This window comes from Schistocerca americana, chromosome X, assembly GCF_021461395.2.
Source record: "Schistocerca americana isolate TAMUIC-IGC-003095 chromosome X, iqSchAmer2.1, whole genome shotgun sequence".
NCBI lineage: Eukaryota > Metazoa > Arthropoda > Insecta > Orthoptera > Acrididae > Schistocerca > Schistocerca americana.
In genome coordinates, this window is record NC_060130.1 from 36,338,424 (window position 1) to 36,364,256 (window position 25,833).

Below are 25,833 nucleotides of genomic sequence, written 5' to 3' on the forward strand. Positions count from 1 at the left end.
CAAATTATTTCACATTTCGGATCTCCGTCAATTTCCTTCGATACTATTGCACTTCTTATTGCTTTAAACATGCCTCCCCCTTCACTGTCCAGCCTGTCTCTGCGGTATACACTCCAATCTGAGTTTAGAATTTCATTACTGTTTACATCTGGTTTCAGCCAACTTTCTGTCCCTAGTACTATGTGGGCATTGTGACCGCTTATTAATGAGAGCAGTTCTGGGACCTTTCTATAGACGCTCCTGCAGTTTACTATTAGCACATTAATATTGTTATTCCCTGTTGCATTTTGTCTACTCCTACCTTGCCGCATCTCAGGAGGTGTCTTGTCGGGCCTAGGGAGGGAATTCTCTAACCTAAAAAACCCACATGTGCACTCCACATATACTCCGCTACCCTTGTAGCCACTTCCTGCATGTAGTGCATGCGTGACCTATTCAGGGGGACCCTACATTTCTCCACCCGATAGCGGAGGTCGAGAAATTTGCACCCCAGATCTCCGTAGAATCGTCTGAGTCCCTGGTTTAAGCCTTCCACTCGGCTCCAAACCAGAGGATCACTATCGGTTCTGGGAACGATACTACAAATAGCTAGCTCAGATTCCACCCCGCGAGGCTTTCCGCCTTCACCAACTCCGCTAACCGCCTGAACGAACTGAGGATGACCTCTGAACCCAGACGGCAGGAGTCATTGGTGCCGACATGAGCAACAATTTGCAGTCGGGTGCACCCAGTGCTCTCTATCACTGCCGGCGCGGTCTCCTCCACATCTCGGATGAGACCCCCGGCAAGCAGACAGAGTGAACACTGATCTTCTTCCCCGACCTTTCCGCTATTTCCCTAAGCGGCTCCATCACCCGCCTAACGTTGGAGCTCCCAATAACTAATAAACCCCTCCCCCCATGTGCCTGCTCGGACCTTGCTGAAGGAGTGGCCACATGTCCACTCACAGGCAGAACGGGCGATGCCACACGGCCAGCCTCCACACTGACCCTCCACCTTGTGCGCCGCGAATGCCGCTGAACCCGCCACTCCCCTTGGGAAGAGGGTGGCACAACCGCGCCCGGTATCCGCAAAGATGTGTCGACAGCAGGGTCAGTGGGTGAAGCATGTAACACCTGGGGTGTACCATGCAACGCACCAGACTCACCACTGCCTGAAGACGGCTAACCGCGGCCATCAACACGTTCAGCTGTTTGCGAACAGTGGCCAGCTCCTCCTGTGTCCGTACACAGCAGTCTCACATCCTATCCATCTTAAGAAATCAATTTACTGTAGAGAGTTAATCAACTTATAACTAGACTGCTAATTCACTAAAGGCAGCTGATAGTTGACTAAACTGTGGTTACTAGACACTTCCTGTAGAAAACAATGAAAATAGCACTACCTGTCTCTGGACTGTATTGAAAACAAACACTAGCACTACTGGCACTATGGCTGACTAAACGGACTTTCTCTGACTGTATTCAAAACAAACACAAAATCTATGGAACACTATTACTAGCACTCGACAATTAAAGCTTCCTAAAAGCAAAAACACACGGAAGAAGAAGTTACAAGTAAGAAAAATAGAGTTAATACTTAAATCAGCATAGCTCGCTGCACAGCAGACGTGACGCAGACGGCAGTTACGACGACACTGACGCTATAAGATTATTGAACGACTCATTTGGATTTTGAGTCTGACAATGCAGACACTTCTTCAATAATTCAGGATTGCCTGGTCTCTGTAAACAGGTTTTATGATATCCACAACTGCTGCTGGGATATAATGTTTATGGCTGTATGACCTGTTTGAGTACTGGGCATTGCGGTAATTGCACCATGAACCAGATCCAGGAGGGCATGACCAACACATTCCAGTTCTGTGATAAGCTTCTCACCATAACGCTGAGTGGCTACTACACTGTTATATGCATTTGAGTCTGCACAACCTAAGAACTTAGTGTAACACACTCCCCTTTAGTTTACAGATCGATTATAAATTTCAACAGCTGCACAGGCCTCCGTACGACTAGTTGTCCTACATAATTTCTGTCACAGATATGCCCTTCTTCATTCCCTGATTTATACTTATAAGAATGTTTGGTTAAAATCTGGAAATCTATTAGCTTTCCAGTATCCACCACTGGTCACTGTAGCAACAGAATTCTTAGAACTTCAGCTGCGCTTCTACCAAGTGCCCCAAAAGCTACTGATATGTCAATCATACCATCGTTTATTTCAGCAGCTTCATTTGCAGCACCCTTAATTGACTCACATGCAGTGGATTTCACAGCAGCTCCAATAAATCCTGCATACTTGTCCATTTTACAAAGTGGGCGTGGCATATACATGACGACACACATTGTTTCTACTGCAGTGTGTCCTTTGCCAATAGCTCTCAATCCATAAAACCACCTAACATTTATTTCAAAATAATTATCTTTACACTTATCAGAACTCCAAAATGAATGAGTATATTTACAACTGGCAGAATTAATGATAAGTTTCCTGGCTAGTCCATTTGATACCTCAATGTCTTCATGTAAACTAACTGGCCCTCCACATACATACAGCACACACATTCACATAACACCCCTGTTACGATGTGTAGATGTATCAGAATATAACCTAACCTACCATTTACATGAGTTTTGTTTTGAGATAACTGTGTTATCACTATGTTTTATTTTAATCTTCGAAGCACTAATGGGTGTTTCTCTAGATACTCATGAGTTTGCGAGTATTTCATTGTCTGTAATTTCACACACCACATGCTGAACACAATGTTTCTCTTTATTCAAAAATTTATTACCATGAAACCCACATTTCTTAAAAACACTTCATTTTGGAGTCATACTTTTTGAGAGATTTACCAGTCTATTCGTCACTATTCCTCAGAAAAATGTTAGCACTTCGATGTGCAAAGCATGTTTATACTATGAAAAGATACAATACTATTTTTGACAGTGCTACCAATACAAACACATAATTTAACCTTTATAACACAGCAATCCACAGCTTTCTACAGGGTGGTCCATTGATAGTGACCGGGCCAAATATCTCACATAATAAGCATCAAATGAAAAAACTACAAAGAACGAAATTCGTCTAGCTTGAAGGGAGAAACCAGATGGCGCTATGGTTGGCCTGGTAGATGGCACTGCCATGGGTCAAACTCATATCAACTGCATTTTTTTAAAATAGGAACCCCCATTTTTTATTACATATTCATGTAGTACATAAAGAAATATGAATGTTTTAGCTGGACCACTTTTTTCGCTTTGTGATAGATGGGGCTGTAATAGTCAAAAATGGTTCAAATGGCTCTGAGCACTATGGGACTTAACTTCTGAGGTCATCAGTCCCCTAGAACTTAGAACTACTTAAATCTAACTAACCTAAGGACATCACACACATCCATGCCCGAGGCAGGATCGAACCTGCGACCGTAGCGGTCGCGCGTTTCCAGACTGTAGCGCCTAGCACTGCTCGGCCACTCCAGCCAGCTGCTGTAATAGTCACAAACATATAAGTATGTGGTATCACATAACATTCCGCCAGTGTGGACGGTATTTGATTCGTGATACATTACCTGTGTTAAAATGGACCGTTTACCAATTGCGGAAAAGGTCGATATCGTGTTGATGTATGGCTATTGTGATCAAAATGCCCAAGGGGCGTGTGCTATGTATGCTGCTTGGTATCCTGGACGATATCACTGAAGTGTCCAGACCATTCGCCAGATAGTTACATTATTTAAGGAAACAGGAAGTGTCCAGCCACATGTGAAACATCAACCACGACCTGCAACAAATGATGATGCCCTAGTAGTTGTTTTAGCTGCTGGGGCAGCTAATCCACACATCAGTAGCAGACAAAAAGCGTGAGAATTGGGAATCTCAAAAACGTCGGTGTTTAGAATGCTACATCAACATCGATTGCACCTGTACCATATTTCTATGCACCAGTAATTGCATGGCGATGAATTTAAACGTCATGTACAGTTCTGCCACTGGGCACAAGAGAAATTACAGGATGATGAAAGATTTTTTTCATGCATTCTATTTAGCGATGAGGCATCATTCACCAACAGCGGTAACCTAAACCGCCATAATATGCACTTTTGGGCAACGGAAAATCTATGATGGCAGCAACAAGTGGAACAGCAGCGACATAGGCAGGTTAATGTATGGTGTGGCATTAAGGGAGGAAGGATAATTGGCCCCCATTTTATCGATGGCAATCTAAATGGTGCAATGTATGCTGATTTCCTGCATAATGTTCTACCAATGTTACTACTAGATGTTTCACTGCATGACAGAATGGCGATGTACTTCCAACATGATGGATGTCCGGCAAATAGTTTGCGTGCGGTTGAAGCAGTATTGAATAGCATATTTCATGACAGGTGGATTGGTTGTCAAAGCACCATACCACGGCCCGCACGTTCACCGGATCCGACGTCCCCGGATTTCTTTCTGTGGGGAAAGTTGAAGGATATTTGCTATCGTGATCCACCGACAATGCCTGACAACATGCGTCAGTGCATTGTCAATGCATGTGCGAACATTACGGAAGGCGAACTACTCACTGTTGAGAGGAATGTCGTTACACGTATTGCCAAAGGCATTGAGGTTGACAGACATCTTTTTGAGCATTTATTGCATTAATGTGGTATTCACAGGTAATCACGCCGTAACAGCATGCGTTCTCAGAAATGATAAGTTCACAAAGGTACATGTATCACATATGGAACAACCAAAATAAAATGTTCAAATGTACCTACGTTCTGTATTTTAATTTAAAAAACCTACCTGTTACCAACTGTTCGTCTAAAATTATGAGACATATGTTTGTGACTATTACAGCGCCATCTATCACAAAGTGAAAAAAGTGGTCCAACTAAAACATTCACATTTCTTTACGTATTACATGAATATGCAATAAAAAATGGGGTTCCTATTTAAAAAAACACAGTTGATATCAGTTTGAGCTATGGCAGCGCCTTATAGCAGGCCAACCATTGCGCCAGCTGGTTTCCCCCTTCGAGCTAGACAAATTTCGTTCTTTGTAGTTTTTTCGTTTGACACTTATTTCGTGAGATATATGGCTCGGTCACGATCAATGGACTACCCTGTATATAAAAAATTACCGATTTTATTAGGTCTTGAAGTAATGCGTGTAAAAATTTTAACATTTTCAACTAGTGTAGATTATATTTTAGAAAATAAAATAAAATACTTCCCACGCAAGTTTATAAGTAATATACATATCATTTTATTTGGAAAATTGCAAATTTTATAATCAGGTAAAAACCCGAAAAAGTGAAAAAGAATGTTTTCCGCTTCTAACTCCCCTTAAAGTTATGGAAATGTGCAAGCTTTCGGAGCCAGTGGCTTCTTCTTCTGGCAGAAACAATAAGGGGACGGAAAAGGGAAGAAAGAAAAGGATTGTCAAGGTTTAGGAAATGGGGAGAGTTGTAGAAAAGCTGCAGAGAAACCCAGACCAGGACAGACTTACTGAATGGGATGAGAAATATGTAACTAAACCAGTCCATCTCTCATACCACCAGCAGATGTGAAGTATTATTGCGATTGGTAGTAAGTCATAAACATTAAATTATTTTCAATGTATGTTCATATGTAATACTGCACGTACCTTTGAGGTATCATTGGGCCCATTGGGCAGAGGATCAAAATTAGGCCACTGCTTTCTAATTATTTGGACCATTTCACTAAATGAGACCATCTTCCCATCATTCCATTTGTTGCCGCTGAAAGGCATGTACTCGATAAATCTTACATCAACATTTTTCTCTTTTGTTAACTCCACAAAACTGCACACTTCATCTTCATTAAAACCTCGCATTACAACACAATTTATCTGTGGAAGAAAGACACCATTAAAAACTTGGTATCAGATAAAGCATGGTTTAAACAGAGTTTGAAAGACTTTTTGATAGGTAACTCATCCTACTCAATAGATGAATATCTTAACAGTGGCTGTTAGGCCAGCTTAAATAAGAATGTCTGTTAGATTTCAGTTCTGAGAGCACTTTGTCATAACAGTCAAGATTATGTACTTTTTGTTTGATAAATTTATTAATAGTGCATAACAATGTTTCAGTCTGACAGCGTATCAATTCTGAAAATATTAGCTGTTCCAGTTTGTATTGTATTCACCTAGTTTGACAATCTCCTGACAAATGATCAGGGTATTCAAATGTTTTATATTTTTTATGTTATACTTTCTGGCATGTTACTCACCCATGAGAATCGTCTCATGTTTTGGGTCTTGGAACAAAAGCTGAATCTAATCTAATCTAACCTACAAAATAATGGTTCTACAAGTCTGTTGTTATATTTGTATACCTCACTGATTCTGTTAAATTAATCTTTTTCTCTCTTTTTAGAGAATGTCTGAATTTATCTTAGCATGCCAAGCTGTTAACCTTCTTAACAATTTATGAAAATTAAACTACATACATCTCCAACCTTTTTCCCCACTCCAACGCACACATCTTTTGCTGAAAGTATTATTTTAACAATTACATGAAACTGTGCTGCCATTTGTGAAACAAAGTTGAAAGTGTTCTCAAGATAAAAGGTCTTCAGAAAAGGAGCATCTAGTATCTGTGCAGGTGGTAATACTGACAGCCATCATATAAACAAGCCCAAATGGTAGAACATCCTGCTTTACACATACACGCAATGGCAGAAAAAAGGAAAAGAGCACACCTTTCATTCAAGCATTGAATATATAAACTGATGAGACAAAACACTATGACCTCCTGTTTGATAATGTGTTTGTCCACTGTTGGAACACAATACAGCAGTGATTTTGTGTGGGACAAGTTCAACAAATTTCAGGTATGTTTCCAGCATTATGTGAGGTATGTTCCCAGCATTATGCAGCACCGCATGTCTAAGCACAGGTCATGTAATTCCCATAAATTGGAGATCAGTGGTTTCTGGGTGCAGAACTGGTATCTGATAGCATCGCAGATGTATTCCATCAGATTCAGAAGGGGTGAATTTGATTCTGGCCTCATGACACTGAAAGTCATATTGTTGAAACATGTCACCTTCATTAGGGACAGGGTGCGGACAGTGCACAATAACGTTCACACAGAACAAAGCTGTTATGGAGCCTTCAGTTACTACCACAGGACCCATAGAAGACCAGGTGAATGTCCTCCATAGCATAATATTGCTCCCACTGGCCTAAGTCTGTAGCAAAGTGCACCTTGCAAGCACCAATTCACTCTGTTGACAGTGTATGTGCACAAAACCGTCAAGTAGGTGTAATGCGAAACTCGAATGATTCAACCAGATGACACATTTCTATTGATTCACTGCCCAATCTCAATGCTCCTGAGCCACAGAAATTGTAATTCAACTGTGTTGTCAACATGGGAACATACAGGGGTTGTCTGCAGCAGAGCCCTATGTTTAACAATGTGCAATGAATGGTGTGCTCTGAAATACTCGTGCTTCCACCAGCACTGTGTCATCAGACATGCCACAGAAATTAGCTTCCTCAGCCGAATGTCATCTTTTTCAAAGGAACCATCCCAGCATTTGTCTTAAATCATTTAGGGAAATCAAGGAAAACCCAAATTTTGATGGCCCGATGGGATTCGGGTCCGTTGCCCTCTGGAAGTCAAGTCCACTGTCTGACCACTGTGGTGGCATGACCTAGTCTTAATTAAGCCAGAAAATCCTGGGAAATGCTGACATACTTATTGATTTAAGATATAACAATTTAAAACAATCCTCTCATGAATTTCACTACAATTTTCCGCTCTTTTGAAAAAAAATTTCTTTTGACTGTTTTGATGTTGTTTAGTATGTTTAAATAATGATGGCAGTCTCTATAAAAGGGCAGTTTGACTTTTAAGTTTAGTTATACTGTTTTAAACTACATCCTTCATCTATTTGTCCACCCAGAAGTGCTATAGGATATAACTTGAAGACTATGGTGAGGTGGTGGGGGACAGTCATGTGTTGAGAAGGAGGTGCTGCCAGAAATGAAGTGTGTGAGGTGACGTTATTGACACTGCATACAGGGAGAATAAAAATACTCTATTCCATATTCATTTACAATCTACGTCTGGCCCCCATATGGTTTCACTTTTCTCCAATAAGAAAAAAGAAATTGTCAGTAACTGTCTTTATAAGGTCTTAAAAGGAAACAAACAATAGAAATCTAGGCTGGAGTAATGACCATATTATAAAAAAGATACATTGCTATTCACTGTATACAGGAGATGTTAGGTCACAGACAAGCACAACAAAAAGACTACTAAACACGTAAGCTTTCCATCAGAAAGTCTTCTTCCAAAGTGGACAAAAAAAACACACACACACACACACACACACACACACACACACACACACACACACACCCGACCGTTGTTTCTCCCATGATGCACAGTTGCTCCCAGTCTGGCCCTAGCCGCCGGAGACAGTGGTCATGTATGTGTGATCTGCATTTGCGCGCATGTGTGTGCGTGTGCGTGTGTGTGTGTGTGTGTGTGTGTGTGTGTGTGTGAGGGAAAGGGGGGGGGGGGGGGTTTGCACCAAAAGCTTACGTGTTTAATAATAGGTGGTGTTCCTTTCCCCCCCCCCCCCCCCCCCCCCCCCCCCCTGCCAGCAACACATCTACACTATACAGTGAGTGCCAATCTATCCTTTTCATAATACTGTCGTTACCACCTTGCCAAGAGGCATATTGTGGAGTAATCCGAAGGGCTCTACTAATTTGTACAAGAGGAAGGAGAGCACAATCTCAATGTAAGTTTTTAGAAAACTGGTATGTGCATTACTTCTGCAAACCTTTCAGAAAGGATACGGTATGCACTTCATTCAGCAAGATGAGTAATAAACAATATTAGCAATACTGCATCAAACTTGTTCACTTTCATCTTTGGATTAAACATTCGATTTCAGAGAGTACAGAATTTGGCAGAATCAAATTTTGGGGATATGTGGAACTGGGACAATGGCATATTTTTTACCCATTCAACAAACTAAGCACTGCTGATTGCTACTTTTATTGTGTCTGCTGCTGCAATGCATATATGAAACTATAAGTGCAGCATCTATGATGGAATAAAATGTTATACAAATGAAACATACAGGTACAGTGAAATAGAGTAGTATGGCTCATCATTTCGGTCTCACAGATTAGCAGGTGTTGACTTGAAATATAATACTTAAGAAGTTGAATCCAAAGGAGAGGATGTACCATATTTACTCAAATCTAAGCCGCACTTTTTTTCTGGTTTTTGTAATCCAAAAAACCGCATGCGGCTTGGAATCGAGTGCAAAGCAAGTGGAAGTTCTGAAAAATGTCAGTAGGTGCTGAAACAACTAATTTCTGCCGTCGAATATATGTAGCGCTACACAGGCATGCTTCGTAGGCACAAAGATAAATACTGGCGCCAAAACCTCTGCGTCAGTAAATAAATTAAAAAAAAAAAGGTGGAAGACAATTTTCATACATTATCCAACGAAGTAAATACAAATTCCGTATTGTTCATCTTCGAATGTAGCAGAACTTCAATGTATTACGAAAATCCGACCGGCAAGACTGTTTGGGATGTTTGTCAATATGGCCAACTCAATGTTCTGAATTTTTTCCTACCTGTGAGAAGAGACGGTTGCTAATAGGAACCTGATGAAATGTGAATCACATGCAGTATTCTCTTCATCATAAGAGTAATACGAATATAAACATTTTGCCACGTATTCTTTCGTGTTTGCTGCTATCTTATTTAAATCCTGTCTGCCTAATAAACTACGAAACTAGAGTGAGACAACAGCAAACGCGGAAGAATATACGTATCTTGTCATGTTTATATTCATATTATTCTTATGCCTAATAGTGATACAGTCAGAAATGAAGCACGGCAACTGACTAGATTTTTATATCCAAGATGACTCTAATTTCTGTGCAGAATTTGATGTACTAAAGAAGCGGCCGCAAAGATTTTCAAATGGAGAAAAATTTTCACCTAACTCTCGTTCAGAACATGTTCTATCATACGCAGTCTATTATTTGGTTCTTGTTGATCATTATCAAAGAAAGCAGCAGTGTAAGGAACAACAAATAGTAGTCTCTTGCCATTGTTTCGCTAATGAGATGATTTCTCTCTCTTCTTTTTTTTTTTTTTTTTTTTTTTAATTGTAGGCAGCGGTAGCGTGCACAAAAGCAAGCCATGCCACGAGTGACGACAGGCCGCAAACACGCACTATCAGAATGCGACAAACAATGCATGACACAGTACAGTAATGCATTTTCAGCTTAGAGTGACATAAACGCCTATAACAAGGAAAACGGCACTTATCAGATCAAAGCAAAATAAGCAATTGATACAAACCAGATGAAGCACATGAAGAAGGAAGGGTACCAGTATAAATACGGATGGAGCGCCTGACGCATAGCAAAGGCTACCTGGTAAAGCTTAACTGCTAAGCTTACGACTCGAACCAAACTACTGTAGCTGTATCGTCATTCATTCGACCTAAATTGTGTCTCATATTACAATGGACTGACTTTGTTTCGATTTGGAGGTGCGGCCTAAAACTTTTCTCTCCCCTTGAACTTCGAGTCTCAAATTTCAGGTGTGGCTTAGATTCGGGAATTTTTTTTTTTCTTTCCTTTATTTCGAGTCTCATTTTTCAGGTTTGAGTGCGGCTTAGATTTGGGTAAATACGGTAGGTGGTATTTCAACTAATTCTGACTATGAAATAAAACAAAGTACAGCAGGGAGCTCTGACGAATCAAAGAGCAGCGATGAAGATTCTGATGAATAGTAAAGTATGAGTTAAAAAATAAGATGCTACTGAGATCGTAAATTTTTGTTGTGTTGATGAATCTGTTAACAAACATATTCAAAAATGCACTGAAACATTGGCACATGTAGTGTTGGGAGGTGATAAACTGTCATTACTGTTAGAGGAGCTACGTATTTCTTGCTGTTCTACTCCTAAATGACACTGTATCTGAAGGTATAGAATGAATCTTCACTGGCTAGAGAAATGGGTAACACAATTTTACAAGTCTCTGCTGTCATGTAATCTCTTCAGGGAAATCATGACTGTACTACGATTCGGTTTGTGGTTGACAAGGTCAGAGTCATTAAGAAATGCAAGGCAGCTACCATGTCAGTCCTAGAAGAGAGAGACGTAGCAAACTGTCAAAGCATGTACAGTCCCAGTCCATATGTTTGTGGTGATGTACTAACCAAGTAATACTGTGTGTCAGGCAGCGCATTACTCAAGAACCATCATGGAAAAAGGTGGAGTGGTAATTTTTGTAAAAAACAACATATTTTACAATGCATTAGATTTAAAGAGCCATTGTATAGAGCAACAAATTGAAGTATGTGGTGTTGAGATTACTGTAAATGACTTCACGGCTGTAGTGTTAGCACTGTATAGATCTCCCTCAGGGAATTTGAATGTATTTCTTAAGCACTTAGATTCTTTATTATCCATACTGTACTCAAAGTCCAAGAACTTGATAATTACTGGTGACTTTAATGTTGATTTCCTAAATGAGAGCAATAGTAAAGCTGATTTAGTACATTTAATGGAGTCTTATAATCTGATGACAATAGTAGATTTCCCAACTAGGGTTGCTGTTAACAGTTAAAGTCTGATAGATAATATATTTATAGATAAGTCTACATGGAATGAGATCACTGTACATCCAATCCTTGGCCTTTCTGATCATGGTGGTCACTTGCTTAGGCTCAATTACATCAGTGTGTGCAACAGTTCCGAGCATTCTTGGAAATCTTTTAGGATAATAAATGAACAGGGCCTTAAAAAATTCAGTGATAGCCTAAAAGAGATAGACTGGAGCCGAGTTGATAGGGAAACAGATGTAAACAAAAAGTACAATTCATTTTTAAATGAATTCATGTCTGTATTTGAGTCCATCTTTCCCAAAAAAAGTAGTTAGAAATAGTCATATAGGCAATGCCAAGAAGTCTTGGATCACTACAGGGATAACAACATCTTGTAGAACAAAAAGGATGTTATACAGTTCTCTCAGGACTTGTAATGATCCAAAGAAATGACAACACTACAAACTTTACTGTAGCATTCTCAAGAAGGTTATAAATAAATCTAAAAGTATGTGCATAAAATCAGAAATTGAAAGCTCAGAAAATAAAATTAAAACTATAAGGAATGTAATAAAGAGGGAAACTGGCAGGACAACAGGGAACATGTCTCAGGTAGAGATTAAAACAGGGGACAGTATCATAAAGAAACCTGAGTTGGTTGCAGAAATATTTAATAACCACTTTTTGAGAGCAGCAGAGAAGACAAGCTGTAATGGTTCTATGGAAGAATCATTGTCCCTCCTACAGAAAGCTATTAGCAACAGAATCCCACAGTTATCCTTATCTCCATTTACTGTAAGCGAAGTCATAAGAGTAATTAGATCATTAAAAAACAAAAATTCTGCTGGTGTGGACAATATTTCTAGTAAAATACTGAAACACTGTTATAAATTTGTTAGTCCCGCCTTATGCAACATATACAATGCATCCCTACAAGATGGGATTGTCCCTGACAGACTTAAGTTGGCTGTAGTGATTCCTCTCTTTAAAAAAGGGGATAAAAGCATTGTTACAAACTATCGCCCAATATCCCTATTAACTACATTCTCGAAAATTCTAGAAAAACTCATGCACAGGAGGATTGTAGACCATCTCAAATTCCATAGTATCTTAAGCAAAAATCAGTTTGGTTTTCGTGCCGGTCTTTGTACTGAACAGGCAATATTCTCTTTCAGCAACCAAGTTTTGGAAGCCATTAACAAAAAAATGTCTCCAGTGGGTATTTTTTGCGATCTTACGAAAGCCTTTGACTGTGTAAACCACCAAATTCTTTGGAAAAAGGCAGAATACTATGGTTTAGGTGGTACTGTTGGCTTGTGGCTACAATCATATCTACAGGATCAGAAGCAGACTGTAATGCTAAATGGCTCTTCTGGAGAAATTGCCTCATCTGAATGGGGCATGATAACGTGTGGTGTGCCTCAAGGCTCCGTTTTGGGCCCACTGATTTTCCTCATCTTTATTAATGATCTTCCTCTTTGTTCTGAGACAAACAGCAAATTTACCCTGTTTGCCGATGATACCACAATTCTAATTGACGATTTGACTGATCATGATCTTGAAAAAACTACAACTACTGTTTTTAATGACATCTTAAATTGTTTCTCCTCAAATGGTCTCTCACTCAATGCAGATAAAACTCATTATATGAGGTTCCATACATCACAAAGTAATCCCAATGAAATTGACATAAAATGTAGAGATCAACCAATACAGAAAGTTGAAGAAACAAAATTCCTGGGTGCTTACATAGACAGTAAATGTAATTGGTCAGTTCACATTCTTCATCTATGTAAAAAACTTAGCTCGGCAACATTTTCACTATGGGTAATTTCTTCAGTGGCTGAAGTTGACACTATTAAGGTTGCCTACTTTGGCTACTTCCACTCATTGATGTCATATGCTATCATATTCTGGGGGAACCAACCACTTGCAAAACAAGTTTTCACCATCCAAAAAAAAAGCAATCAGAATAACGTGTGGGGTTAATCAAAGACACTCTTGCAGGCACTTGTTTCGGAAGATAGGTATCCTAACAACTGCCTCACAGTATATTTTTTCCTTGCTGACCTTTGTGTGCAAAAATTATTCCATCTACCAAGACAACAGTAAATTCCATGGTTATAACACCAGAAACAAAAACAATCTACATTTAGAAATGAAACGTCTCACTCTGGTACAAAAAGGAGTTTACTACTCCAGCATTAAGCTGTTCAATGCTCTACCACTACATATCAAATGTGTTCATACAGAACTGCCAAAATTTAAACGAGTTCTCAAAGATTACCTGACAGAGAAATCTTATTATACTGTGGATGAATACCTGAAAGAAAATGTATACCATCACTAAACTTATTGTGTCTAGAAGTAGTTCAATTGATTTTATTGTGCATTTGGGAATTAGCTCACTTTTTGTAACAACAGATTGGCTGTACATGTATTTACTCTTGTAGGCCTAATATCTGATTTAACTTTGTGCTCTTGCCTTTAACCTTTATTTGAAACTCCTTTTTCTGTCAAATGGTTGTTATGTTATCTAGCTGATATTGTATCTGTTACTGTATTTATAGTATGTCTTACTTAAACTATGTACAATTTGCCATTGAATTGCCCTTGTATAGTTTAAATTGAAACCTGTACAATTTGACACGTTCCATATCCTTGTGATTGACTCACTAACTGGATCTATGGAACAAGAAATAAATAAATAAATAAATACTGAAGTGTGATCCAAGTCGCACAAATATGGCTTTAATAATAACCTCCGAACAATATGCCTCTAAGGACTCAACAAGACACAGAACACTGATGTGCACATTACAAACTAGAATCACACAGAGAGTCAGTCAGCACTGTTCCACACTAATATTTGTGCGAGTCACCAGCAGATGGCACGGCAGGGACCGCACGGCACGCTTGGCTCCCAGAGACGGCCTCCAGCAGCCAGCCTGCAATGATCAGTCCGTGACCAATTTAAAGACGCATGTACGGCAACACCACTCTCGGTGCACTCACACTGACATGTACTAGTAGCACGATACAGCAGTGATGAGTAGTAGTACCCCTCTTGTCTTGTGCACCTTTTATCTGGCTCTACAATTTACTTTCCTAGACCCACACAAATGCCTGATCCTCCTAATTCAATTTGCTCTGCAGACTATTTAAAACTTTTGAAGAAAAAGGAGCCACAATTGCACTTTGTGTGCCAGTTACTTTCCAATACATTGGCACCAGCTGATCTTATTTAAGAATAGTCAACTTTTGTAGCCATACTTACAGCACATCCTTTGCTTCCTGGCCTAAATCCAAGTTAACTCCCAGCCCCCCCCCCTCCCCCCACACACACACCCCTCTCTCCCCCCCTCGCAAATCAGCTAGTTGTGTGCTGTTATCTCACGTCACACCCTAGTCTATGAGTGCCCAGCTGTCTGGCACCTGACCCCTCTACCTGCACCCCTAGCTAGCCCACAGATGGCTCCCCACTCTCCCACGAGCCACTAAATGCTTCCCTCCAAACCCCTCCCATCTCTCTCCATCTCTCACATTGCCTCAACCCACCCCATCCTACCCCACTCTAAAGCCCCACCTCACTCCAGAACACTCACCATGGGCCAGTAAAGAGCTGGCAGTTGAGCGACCACAGCATAAGGAGACATGCATGCGCATGTGAGAGAGAGTGTGTGTGTGTGTGTGTGTGTGTGTGTGTGTGTGTGTGTGGGCGCGCGCACATGTTTTCCCTACAGCTAGAAAAAGAAAGTGCATTCTGGAAGCTCGCCAAGTAACGTACCTTTTAGTTTGGAAGGTAGAAGACGAGGTACTGGTGGAAGTAAAGCTGTGAGGACGGGTCGTGAGTCGTGCAAGGATAGCTCAGCACTTGCCCACGAAAGGCAAAGGTCCCAAGTTTGACTCTTGGTCCGGCACACAGTTTTAATCTGCCAGGAAGTTTCATATCAGTGCACACTCCACTGCACGGTGAAAATCTCATTCTACATACCTTTTGTTCGTGTGCCTATCGATGAGACAGTGCTTCTGCCTTTTGGTGAGCCATCTCCTTTATTCCTAAATAATTCGTAATTTTCAACAGAAACTTTCTGTACCTTATTGTTGCATCCTACATTACAATATTCAGTTTCCACAATATGTGGTCATCTGTGAATATAATGGGGGTAACAACTGTAGGAGACCAAAAACTGACTGCAGTAAGCAAGTTCAAGTTATTGTACGCTGCAGTAGTTACCCAGAGGTGAAGAGGGTCACAAAGGATAAGCTAGCATGGGCAACTCCATGAAACCAATCTTCAGATGGAAGATCACAACAATAAAAACATTTGATTCAGCATACAACAGGCTCCAAACAGCATACACAACCTGTATGCTCAGAAACACAGAAAATCATATTGGTTCCATCAGCAGGAAACTTCAGCCCGTAATTGTTATGGAACACTGCGGCGATTTTGTTCATTAATAAAACCCAAAACTGGGGAGTAATAAGAGAGTATTGTTGTAACTTCTTATCAACCTGGTTACCAAAATACATATTAAGAAGACTGGTAAAGTGTTATTTTGAAGGGGTCACTCCAAAGCGCCACGAAAGTATTTGAGCAATGTATAAAATTAGAGAATCAGTGCACAATATTGAAAGCCTATCTACATAATCTATATCTGCATGACTAGTCTGTAATTCACAATTAATTGCTGGCAGAGGGTTCAGAGAACCACCCTCAACCTATTTATCTACCATTCCACTCCCCTACAGCATTTGAGGAAAACCAAACACTTCAATATTTCCGTACAAGCTCTGATTTCTCTTATTTTATTACAATGATCATTTCTCCCTATGTAAGAGGGCTCTAACAAAATATTTTCACATTCGGAGGAGAAAATTGATGATTGAAATTTTAAGAACCTGCTCCAGCAAAATGCTTTTGCTTTAATGACTGCCACCCCAATTCACATGCGATATCTGTGGCATGCACTTTCCTGTTTCCCAATAATACAAAATGAGCTGCCCTTCTTTGAACTTTTAAATGATGTCCTTTGTCAGTCCTATCTGGTAAGGATCTCACACCATGCAGAATACTCCAAAAGAGGACAGACAAGTATAGTTGTAGATAGTCTCTTTAGTAATCCTAACCTTCTAAATGTTTTACTATTAAATCACAGTCCTTTGTTTGCTTTCCCACCACGTTATCTATGTGAGCATTCCAATTTAAGTTATTTGTAAATGTAATTCCTAAGTATTCAATAGACTTCACAGCCTTTAGATCTGCGTGAATTATCATGTAACCAAAATTTAGTAGATGCCTTCTACTACTCATGCGGATGACATAACAATTTTTATTATTTAAGGTCAGTTACCACTTTTTGCATCATATGGATAGGTAGCCTAAATCATTTTGCAGTTCGTTTTGATCATCTGATCACTTTACAAGACAGTAAATGATATGCAAGACTGTAAATGATAGCATCATCTAAGAGGACTGCTCAGATTCTTTCTTAAATTGTTAATGTAGATCGGCAACAGCAGGTGGTCTATAACACTTCCTTGAGGAATGTCAGATATCACTTTTGTTTTACTTGACGATTTTCCATCAATTACTATAAACTGTGACCTTTCTGACAGGAAACCACACATCCAGTTGCACAACTGAGACAATACACCATAGGCACACAATATGATTAGAAAATACTTGTGAGGAACTGTTTCAAAAAGTCTTCTGGAAATCTACAAATATGGAATCAATTTGAGAGCCCCAGTCGGCAGCACTTATTACTTTGCGTGACTAAAGAGCTAGCTGTGTTTTAAAAGGTCAATATTTCTGAATCTATCTTGGCTATTTATCAATGAATCATTATCTTTGAGATAATTCATAATATTCAAACACAATATATGTTCCAAAATCCTAATGCAAATCAACATTAGTGATATGAGTCTGTTATTTAGTAGATTACTCCTCTTTTCTTTCTTGAGCATTGGTGTGACCTGAGCAACTTTTCAGTCTCTAGGTATGGATCTTTATCAAATGAGTGGCTATATGTTGTTGTTGTGGTCTTCAGTCCTGAGACTGGTTTGATGCAGCTCTCCATGCTACTCTATCCAGTGCAAGCTTCTTCATCTCCCAGTACCTACTGCAACCTACATCCTTCTGAATCTGCTTAGTGTATTCATCTCTTGGTCTCCCCCTACTATTTTTACCCTCCACGCTGCCCTCCAATACTAAATTGGTGATCCCTTGATGCCTCAGAACATGTCCTACCAACCGATCCCTTCTTCTGGTCAAGTTGTGCCACAAACTTCTTTTCTCCCCAATCCTATTCAATACTTCCTCATTAGTTATGTGATCTACCCATCTAATCTTTAGCATTCTTCTGTAGCACCACATTTCGAAAGCTTCTATTCTCTTCTTGTCCAAACTATTTACCATCCATGTTTCACTTCCATACATGGCTACACTCCATACAAATACTTTCAGAAATGACTTCCTGACACTTACATCTATGCTCGATGTTAACAAATTTCTCTTCTTCAGAAACGCTTTCCTTGCCATTGCCAGTCTACATTTTATATCCTCTCTACTTCGACCAACATCAGTTATTTTGCTCCCCAAATAGCAAAACTCCTTTACTACTTTAAGTGTCTCATTTCCTAACCTAATTCCCTCAGCATCACCTTACTTCATTCGACTACATTCCATTACACTCGTTTTGCTTTTGTTGATGTTCATCTTATATCCTCCCTTCAAGACACCATCCATTCCGTTCATCTGCTCTTCCAAGTCCTTTGCTGTCTCTGACAGAATTACAATGTCATCGGCGAACCTCAACGTTTTTATTTCTTCTCCATGGATTTTAATACCTACTCCGAATTTTTCTTTTATTTCTTTTACTGCTTGCTCAATATACAGATTGAATATCATCGGGGAGAGGCTATAACCCTGTCTTACTCCCTTCCCAACCACTGCTTCCCTTTCATGTCCCTCGACTCTTATAACTGCCATCTGGTTTCTGTACAAATTGTAAATAGCCTTTCGCTCCCTGTATTTTACCCCTGACACCTTTAGAATTTGAAAGAGAGTATTCCAGTCAACATTGTTAAAAGATTTCCCTAAGTCTACAAATGCTAGAAACGTAGGTTTGCCTTTCCTTAATCTTTCTTCCAAGATAAGTCGTAAGGTCAGTAATGCCTCACATGTTCCAGTATTTCTACGGAATCCAAACTGATCTTCCCTGAGGTCGGCTTCTACTAGTTTTTCCATTCGTCTGTAAAGAATTCGTGTTAGTATTTTGCAGCTGTGGCTTATTAAACTGATTGTTCGGTAATTTTCACATCTGTCAACACCTGCTTTCTTTGGGATTGGAATTATTATATTCTTCTTGAAGTCTGATGGTATTTCGCCTGTTTCATACATCTTGCTCACCAGATGGTAGAGTTTTGTCTGGACTGGCTCTCCCAAGGCCGTCAGTAGTTCCAATGGAATGTTGTCTACTCCAGGGGCCTTGTTTCGACTCAGGTCTTTCAGTGCTCTGTCAAACTCTTCACGCAGTATTGTATCTCCCATTTCATCTTCATCTACATCCTCTTCCATTTCCATAATATTGTCCTCAAGTGTATCGCCCTTGTATAGACCCTCTATATACTCCTTCCACCTTTCTGCTTTCCCTTCTTTGCTTAGAACTGGGTTTCCATCTGAGCTCTTGATGTTCATGCAAGTGGTTCTCTTATCTCCAAAGGTCTCTCTAATTTTCCTGTAGGCAGTACCTATCTTACCCCTAGTGAGATAAGCCTCTACATCCCTACATTTGTCCTCTAGCCCTCCCTGCTTAGCCATTTTGCACTTCCTGTCGATCTCATTTTTGAGACATTTGTATTCCTTTTTGCCTGCTTCATTTACTGCATTTTTATATTTTCTCCTTTCATCAATTAAATTCAATATTTCTTCTGTTACCCAAGGATTTCTACTAGCCCTCGTCTTTTTACGTACTTGATCCTCTGCTGCCTTCACTACTTCATCCATCAAAGCTACCCATTATTCTTCTACTGCATTTCTTTCCCCCATTCCTGTCAATTGTTCCCTTATGCTGTCCCTGAAGCTCTGTACAACCTCTGATTCTTTCAGTTTATCCAGGTCCCATCTCCTTAAATTCCCACCTTTTTGCAGTTTCTTCAGTTTTAATCTTACAGGTCATAACCAATAGATTGTGGTCAGAGTCCACATCTGCCCCTGGAAATGTCTTACAATTTAAAACCTGGTTCCTAAATCTCTGTCTTACCATTATATAATCTATCTGATACCTTTTAGAATCTCCAGGGCTATATATGATTTCTAATGGAGCTATTGTATCAGCATTCTCTGAAAGAAACATAACTGCTTTATGACACTGAGGAGAGCTACTACTAAGTTACTCACAGTTGCAGTTGTTCTTGATTTGAATACTGCAATAATAACTTTGTTGTCTTTGGTGAAGAAATTTCAGAAATCCGTGTTTAGTAACCCTGCTTTAGTAGCACTGTCATCAGTAATATTACCACAGCTATTGCGCAGTGAAGGTATTGGTTGTGTCTTGCCATTGGTGTACTACACATGCAACCAGAACCTCTTTGGATTTTCTTCCAGATTTCAAAACGAAGTTTCACTATGGGAACTATTAAACACATCTTGCACTGAAACCCACCCTAAGTTTCGAGCTTCAGTAAAACATCGCTAATCTTGGAGATTTTGCATTCTTTTAAATTTTGACATGCTTTTTTTCATTGCTTCTGCAGCTGAGTTTTGACATATTTTGTGCACCACCCTTTTAATTTATTTGGTATCCTTTCAATTTATTTGGTATATATCTCTTAATTGATGTCGATACTATTTCTCTGAATTTAAGCCATGTCTGGTCTACACTTACAAAGTCAGGCTTGAAGGAGTAGAGACTAAGTAGAGACCGTCTCCTTGGAAGGCATCAAGTTAATTTTTATATGCTTTCTCATTAAATGCCCTATTGTGTAGGGCTGAAAATTAATAGGGATAAGGTAAACAGAATGTGCAAAGTAAGTGGAAATTACTCGTCTCTTCCCCGATTACAGTGCAATAGAAGATAATACAAGATGTTGACAGATTGCCATATCTCGGTAGCTTTATATGTAATAATGAGGTCACAGATGCAGAAATCACCAGCAGAACTGGAAAATCAGTCCATATGGCAATTAGGTCTGTAATATGCCAACAAAGCTTTGACTGCACTCCTTTATCGTTTATATGTGTGAGACTTGGAAAATGTCAGTAAAATCAGCACACAGTCTCCATGTTTTTCACCAACAATGCTAGAGATGAATTCTGAAGATGTTAACCCAACCAAGTTACAAACGATGAAGTGCTGAGAATAAGAGGTCTACACAGCCTGCACAAAATTATTGTTGAAAGAAGACTGAGGATTGCAGGTTATGTTCTACGCATGTAAGGTGGAAGAATCCCAAAATCAACACTGTTGTTGAAATCAATGGACAGATACAGATGTACAGGAAGACCTTTTAACACCTGGAACTTTTGCAATGAATCTTCAATCCATGGACACAAACTTGGAGGAAGGTGAGAACTTGGCAGCTGATCAAGTGAACTAGTGGAAACCAGTTCCTTGTATGGTACACAGCAAATCTGAGTAAGTTAGTAAGTAAGTAAGTAAGTAAAGTACAACTGGGGATTTTGCAAAACTGTTGGATGATCGATATTATTGTCTAGATTTGACACTGTTGGACTTCTACGTTTTCCTTGATGTGTATTCTTCAAATTGTGAGTTTTACGAGAAAGCTGATAGATACTTACCAATCAACCTTCCCTGACACGAACTGACATTGTCTCTTTATAAATTCTACTGTGCTAACAATTATCTACTGAGAATCCTCGACTAGGTCTCCGCAGCTCAAATGAGCCAGTTTCTTTTAAATTTCTGTCTTTGGCTATAATTGTCTTCCAAGTATGGTGACACAACATCCTGTCATGAAACTTTTGCCTTTACACTTGTTTACTTTTCTGGACACTGCCTTTTTCTGCACTGTGCACTAAATACACTATGTGAGTAATGTCCAATCTCCAACAACCAATTGTGAACTGTAAACAGCTGTAAACTCTACCAGGGCACATAGCAAACAATTAACATTTGTGTTTTAGTGTTCTAAGCTGTGAGGTCATCAGCGGACAAATAATTTAGTACCTATTCCTGGACAGCCAGAGTGGCCGTGTGGTTCTAGGCGCTACAGTCTGGAACCGAATGACCGCTACGTTCGCAGGTTCGAATCCTGCCTCGGGCATGGATGTGTGTGATGTCCTTAGGTTAGTTAGGTTTAATTAGTTCTAAGTTCTAGGCGACTGATGACCTCAGAAGTTAAGTCGCATAGTGCTCAGAGCCATTTGAACCTATTCCTGACGTGCAGTTGTTTGGAACAACAACTGACATGATCCAAAATATTACTTTCTTTTATTATAGCTTCACTTTTATTTTGTCTAATGATTACTAATTTCAGTATCAAATTCCATCATCAAGCCACTATATGATCAGAAAGCATAGTGTATCGTTAAAATATTGTTTAATAAACAGATTACCATTATATCATCATTCCTTAAAGTAATGTCCAAAGTGGAAGGACAGATGATTAATTTTGAGTATATACTAAAGTCAGAGTACTGAACCGGATATGAAAGAAGGAAAACCAGAAGGGCAGTGAGAGACGGGTGCCTTCTATCACCTTACTTCCTTAATATGTTCATCAAGGAAGTAATAGCAACAACAAAGAAAAGATGACCAGAATCAAAAGGTAATTTCTGGAATACGCCATGGAAATGTGATAGGACCATTACATTTACAATGTATATAAATGATCCAGTAGAAAGTGTCAGAGGCTCCTTAATATTGTTCACAGGTACTACACTTGTCCATCAGAAAGTAGCAATAACAGAAGACAGTATCAATTTGCACAATGACCTGCAGAGGATTGGTGAATGATGTAGGCTCTGGCAGTTGACCCTGCACATAAATAAATGTAACATATCACACACACACACACACACACACACACACACACACACACAGGAAAAGAAATCCAATACTGTACAACTACACTATTAATGACAAATTGCTGGAAACAGAATCTACCATAAAATATCTAGAAGTAACTATCCAGAGCAACCTTAAAGTGGAATGACCACATAAAACAGCAATAGAAAAGCAGATGCCAGACTAAGATTCACAGGAAGAATCTTAAGTGAATGTAAATTACCCCTGTGTCCTTACCCAGTAAGACTGACAGAAGAGAGAAAGAAGATCCAATGAAGTGCGGAGTGTTTTGTCACAGGATCATTTAGTCGCTGTGAGATCATTACAGAGATGCTCAGCAACTCCAGTGGTAGATGCCATAAGAGAGCAGTTGTGCATCACGGAAAGATTTACTACCCAAATTTCGAGAGAGTAGTTTCCGAGAAGAGTCTGACAACATAATAGTTTCTCTCATATACAATTCACGAAATGATCACGAGAAGAAAATTTGAGAAGTTAGAGATAATACAGAAGTGTACTGACAGTCATTCTTCCCAAGCACTGTTCACAAGTGGAACAAGGCAGAGGGGATCAGTTGGTGGCATGAGACGTACCCCCTGCCACACACAGTTAGGTGGTTTTTGGAGCATGATGTCGATATGGAAACTTAATTGCATGCATATACACTGCAGATTGACGACATCACAATAGTAAATCAGAGTAGGAACTAAATAAAATGTTTCAGGCCTTAAATCAAGAAGTTGTAAAACTAAAGCTAAAAATGAATACAAAGAAGACAAAAGTTATGGCTACAGACAAGAAAGGAGGAGGAGGTAGGACTGACACAAGAACAGGCAATGAGCAACTCAAGAAAGGAACTGAAATTCAATATCTCAGTAGCATTTTGCAAGAAAACAATCAATATTTCAAGGCATTCAAGAAAAGAATAGCACAGGTGAAGAGTTCCTTCCAAAATAAGAAGAAGCTGCAACTGAATAAACATATCAGCTTCCACATTAAGAAAATATTTGTAAAGACCTTTGTGTGGAGTGTTCTGACACACAGATGCAAAATCTGTACATTAGAAAAGCCAAAGGAAGCTCGCCTCAGACCTGCTGAAATGTGGTTCTGGAGGAGAAGTACAAGAACTATCTGCATTGACAGAAAAATTAAAGGAAATAGGAGAGAAGAAAGAACCACTGAAAGTTATAGGCCAGGGCAAAGCAAAATACACTGGACACTTAACTGGAGATGATAATCTTTTAAAAAACATTTCTGAAGGCAAGATCGTAGGTAAGAAAACAAGGGGATGACTGAGAACATCCTACTTAAACAATATGATCAATGAATGGGATTTTCTTCACACATGGAGATGAAGACAACTGCTGAAGAGAGGAAGCTGTGGCTGCAGAGACAAGGTTTAACCTTTTGGAAGAGTAAGGTCAAACTAATACAAAATATGAGTCTGCATGGTAGCTACATATGGAATAAATGACAACTTCTTGTGTGCAGTCATCAAGTCACTTACCTCAGCAGGTGTCTTATCTACTAAAAGTAAAGGTCACAGTTGTGCTTTCAATAGATGTGAACTGCACCCTGAAAATGGTATGTCTAGTTTGCAGTTGTACAGAAGCTTTTTATTTTGCAAAATGGTTCAAATGGCTCTAAGCACTATGGGACTTAACATCTGAGGTCATCAGTCCCCCAGACTTAGAACTACTTAAACCTAACTAACCTAAGGACATCCCTGCCTGAGGCAGGATTCGAACCCGCGATCATAGCAGCAGCACGGTTCTGGACTGAAGTGCCTAGAACCGCTCGGCCACAGTGGTCAGCTTTTATTTTGCACAGAAATGTTTGATAATAAGATGAACTGATGCTGGCACTTGCTACTGAAACCAGTAGCACTTAGACACAACAAAAATGTGACTACAGAATTAAGAATAATTTTTCCAAACAATCGAGTATTTTTACCAAAACAACACCACAATAGTGGAAACTTATTTTAAACTAAAGACACAAAAGAAAAAAAGAGAAACTGTAAAGATCTTGAGTCTCATAAGACTCTCTTGGGAGGAAAATATAAGATTTTTAATTGGTAAACTTGCAAGGCATCCTTTTTATGTTGTATAAACTACGAAACTGTTAGCATCGTCAACTAAAATTTACTTCTTCTGTCTTAATATACCTTCCTTCACTTACAGCTGCAGTGTGGAGACAGCGGTGAGGGTGGGAGCGGGGATGGGGGCGAGGGTGTGGGCATACTGCTTTAAAATGGTGATTCTTGTATTGATATTCTTAACAACAGATTTATATCTTTTGTTTATGAAAGTCTGCATGCGATGACAGCTGCACTAGTAATACCTTCACAGGGTCGTATTCAAGTTGCAAGGCTAGATCTATGCCAACCATGACACGCTCCCAGCCTTTCCTCCTCGTGATCTGGTTGTAGCGTTGGGACTGCAGGGTGTCTAAGCTGATGTTCAGACCGTCAAGCCCTGCCCTCTGCAAGGCAACCAGCTGTCTTGTCAACATGAGGCCATCGGTTGTCATTAAGACACTTTCGAGATCTTTTATTTCCTTCAAAGCACCCGTGAAACAGCAAATTATTCTAAAGAAACTGAAACAAATAATTTGTAACATTGCTGCTGCATATGAAACAAAACTCCAGTTGATAAATTGAAAATACAAATTCCTCAAAAGTTAACTGTACATTTGCCCTAATACAAAGAGATAAGAAGGGTTAATAAACTGAATTGAAGAATGCAAGTTAAGATAGCAATGAAAAAATAATTAGAGGCATAAGATCACCTACTGCAACAGGGAAATGGGAATCAATATGAACCATTACCCAGCTACTGTCAACTGATTCCATGTCTCCATGCACACTGTATAAACCACTGTGGGTTTGTCCGACAAAGTACATTGTTGTACCACACATTATGGTTTTTCCCCATTCAATGCTCATGTGGAGTGTGGGAAGAATGATTCTTTAAATGGTTCTGTGCATGCTGTAATTAATCTTGCCTTCATGGTCCCTATAGGAGTGATACATATGCGGTTATTGTATAATCCCTAAATACCTCACTTAATACAGGTTCCTGAAATTTCATAAGTTAGGTTTTGTCATATATTTGGCGTCTATCTTCACTTGTCTGGCATTTCCAATTTTTAGTAGCTTCTTGATGCTCTCCCATG

General features: G+C 39.5%; 1 protein-coding gene across 1 annotated transcript in view; it reads right to left on the reverse strand.

Annotated features, from left to right (window-relative positions):
- Nucleotides 1-25,510, reverse strand: part of LOC124555017 (molybdenum cofactor biosynthesis protein 1-like) — a 56,060-nt gene extending 30,550 nt beyond the window's left edge. Inside the window, exons 1-4 of the mRNA XM_047128762.1 lie at nucleotides 25,487-25,510; nucleotides 25,349-25,386; nucleotides 25,000-25,255; nucleotides 5,641-5,865 (exon numbers count right to left, since the gene is read on the reverse strand). Of these exons, the coding sequence (XP_046984718.1) occupies nucleotides 5,641-5,865; nucleotides 25,000-25,255; nucleotides 25,349-25,386; nucleotides 25,487-25,510 (543 nt within the window). The remainder of the gene's footprint in view (nucleotides 1-5,640; nucleotides 5,866-24,999; nucleotides 25,256-25,348; nucleotides 25,387-25,486) is intronic.
- Nucleotides 25,511-25,833: the final 323 nt, after the last annotated feature.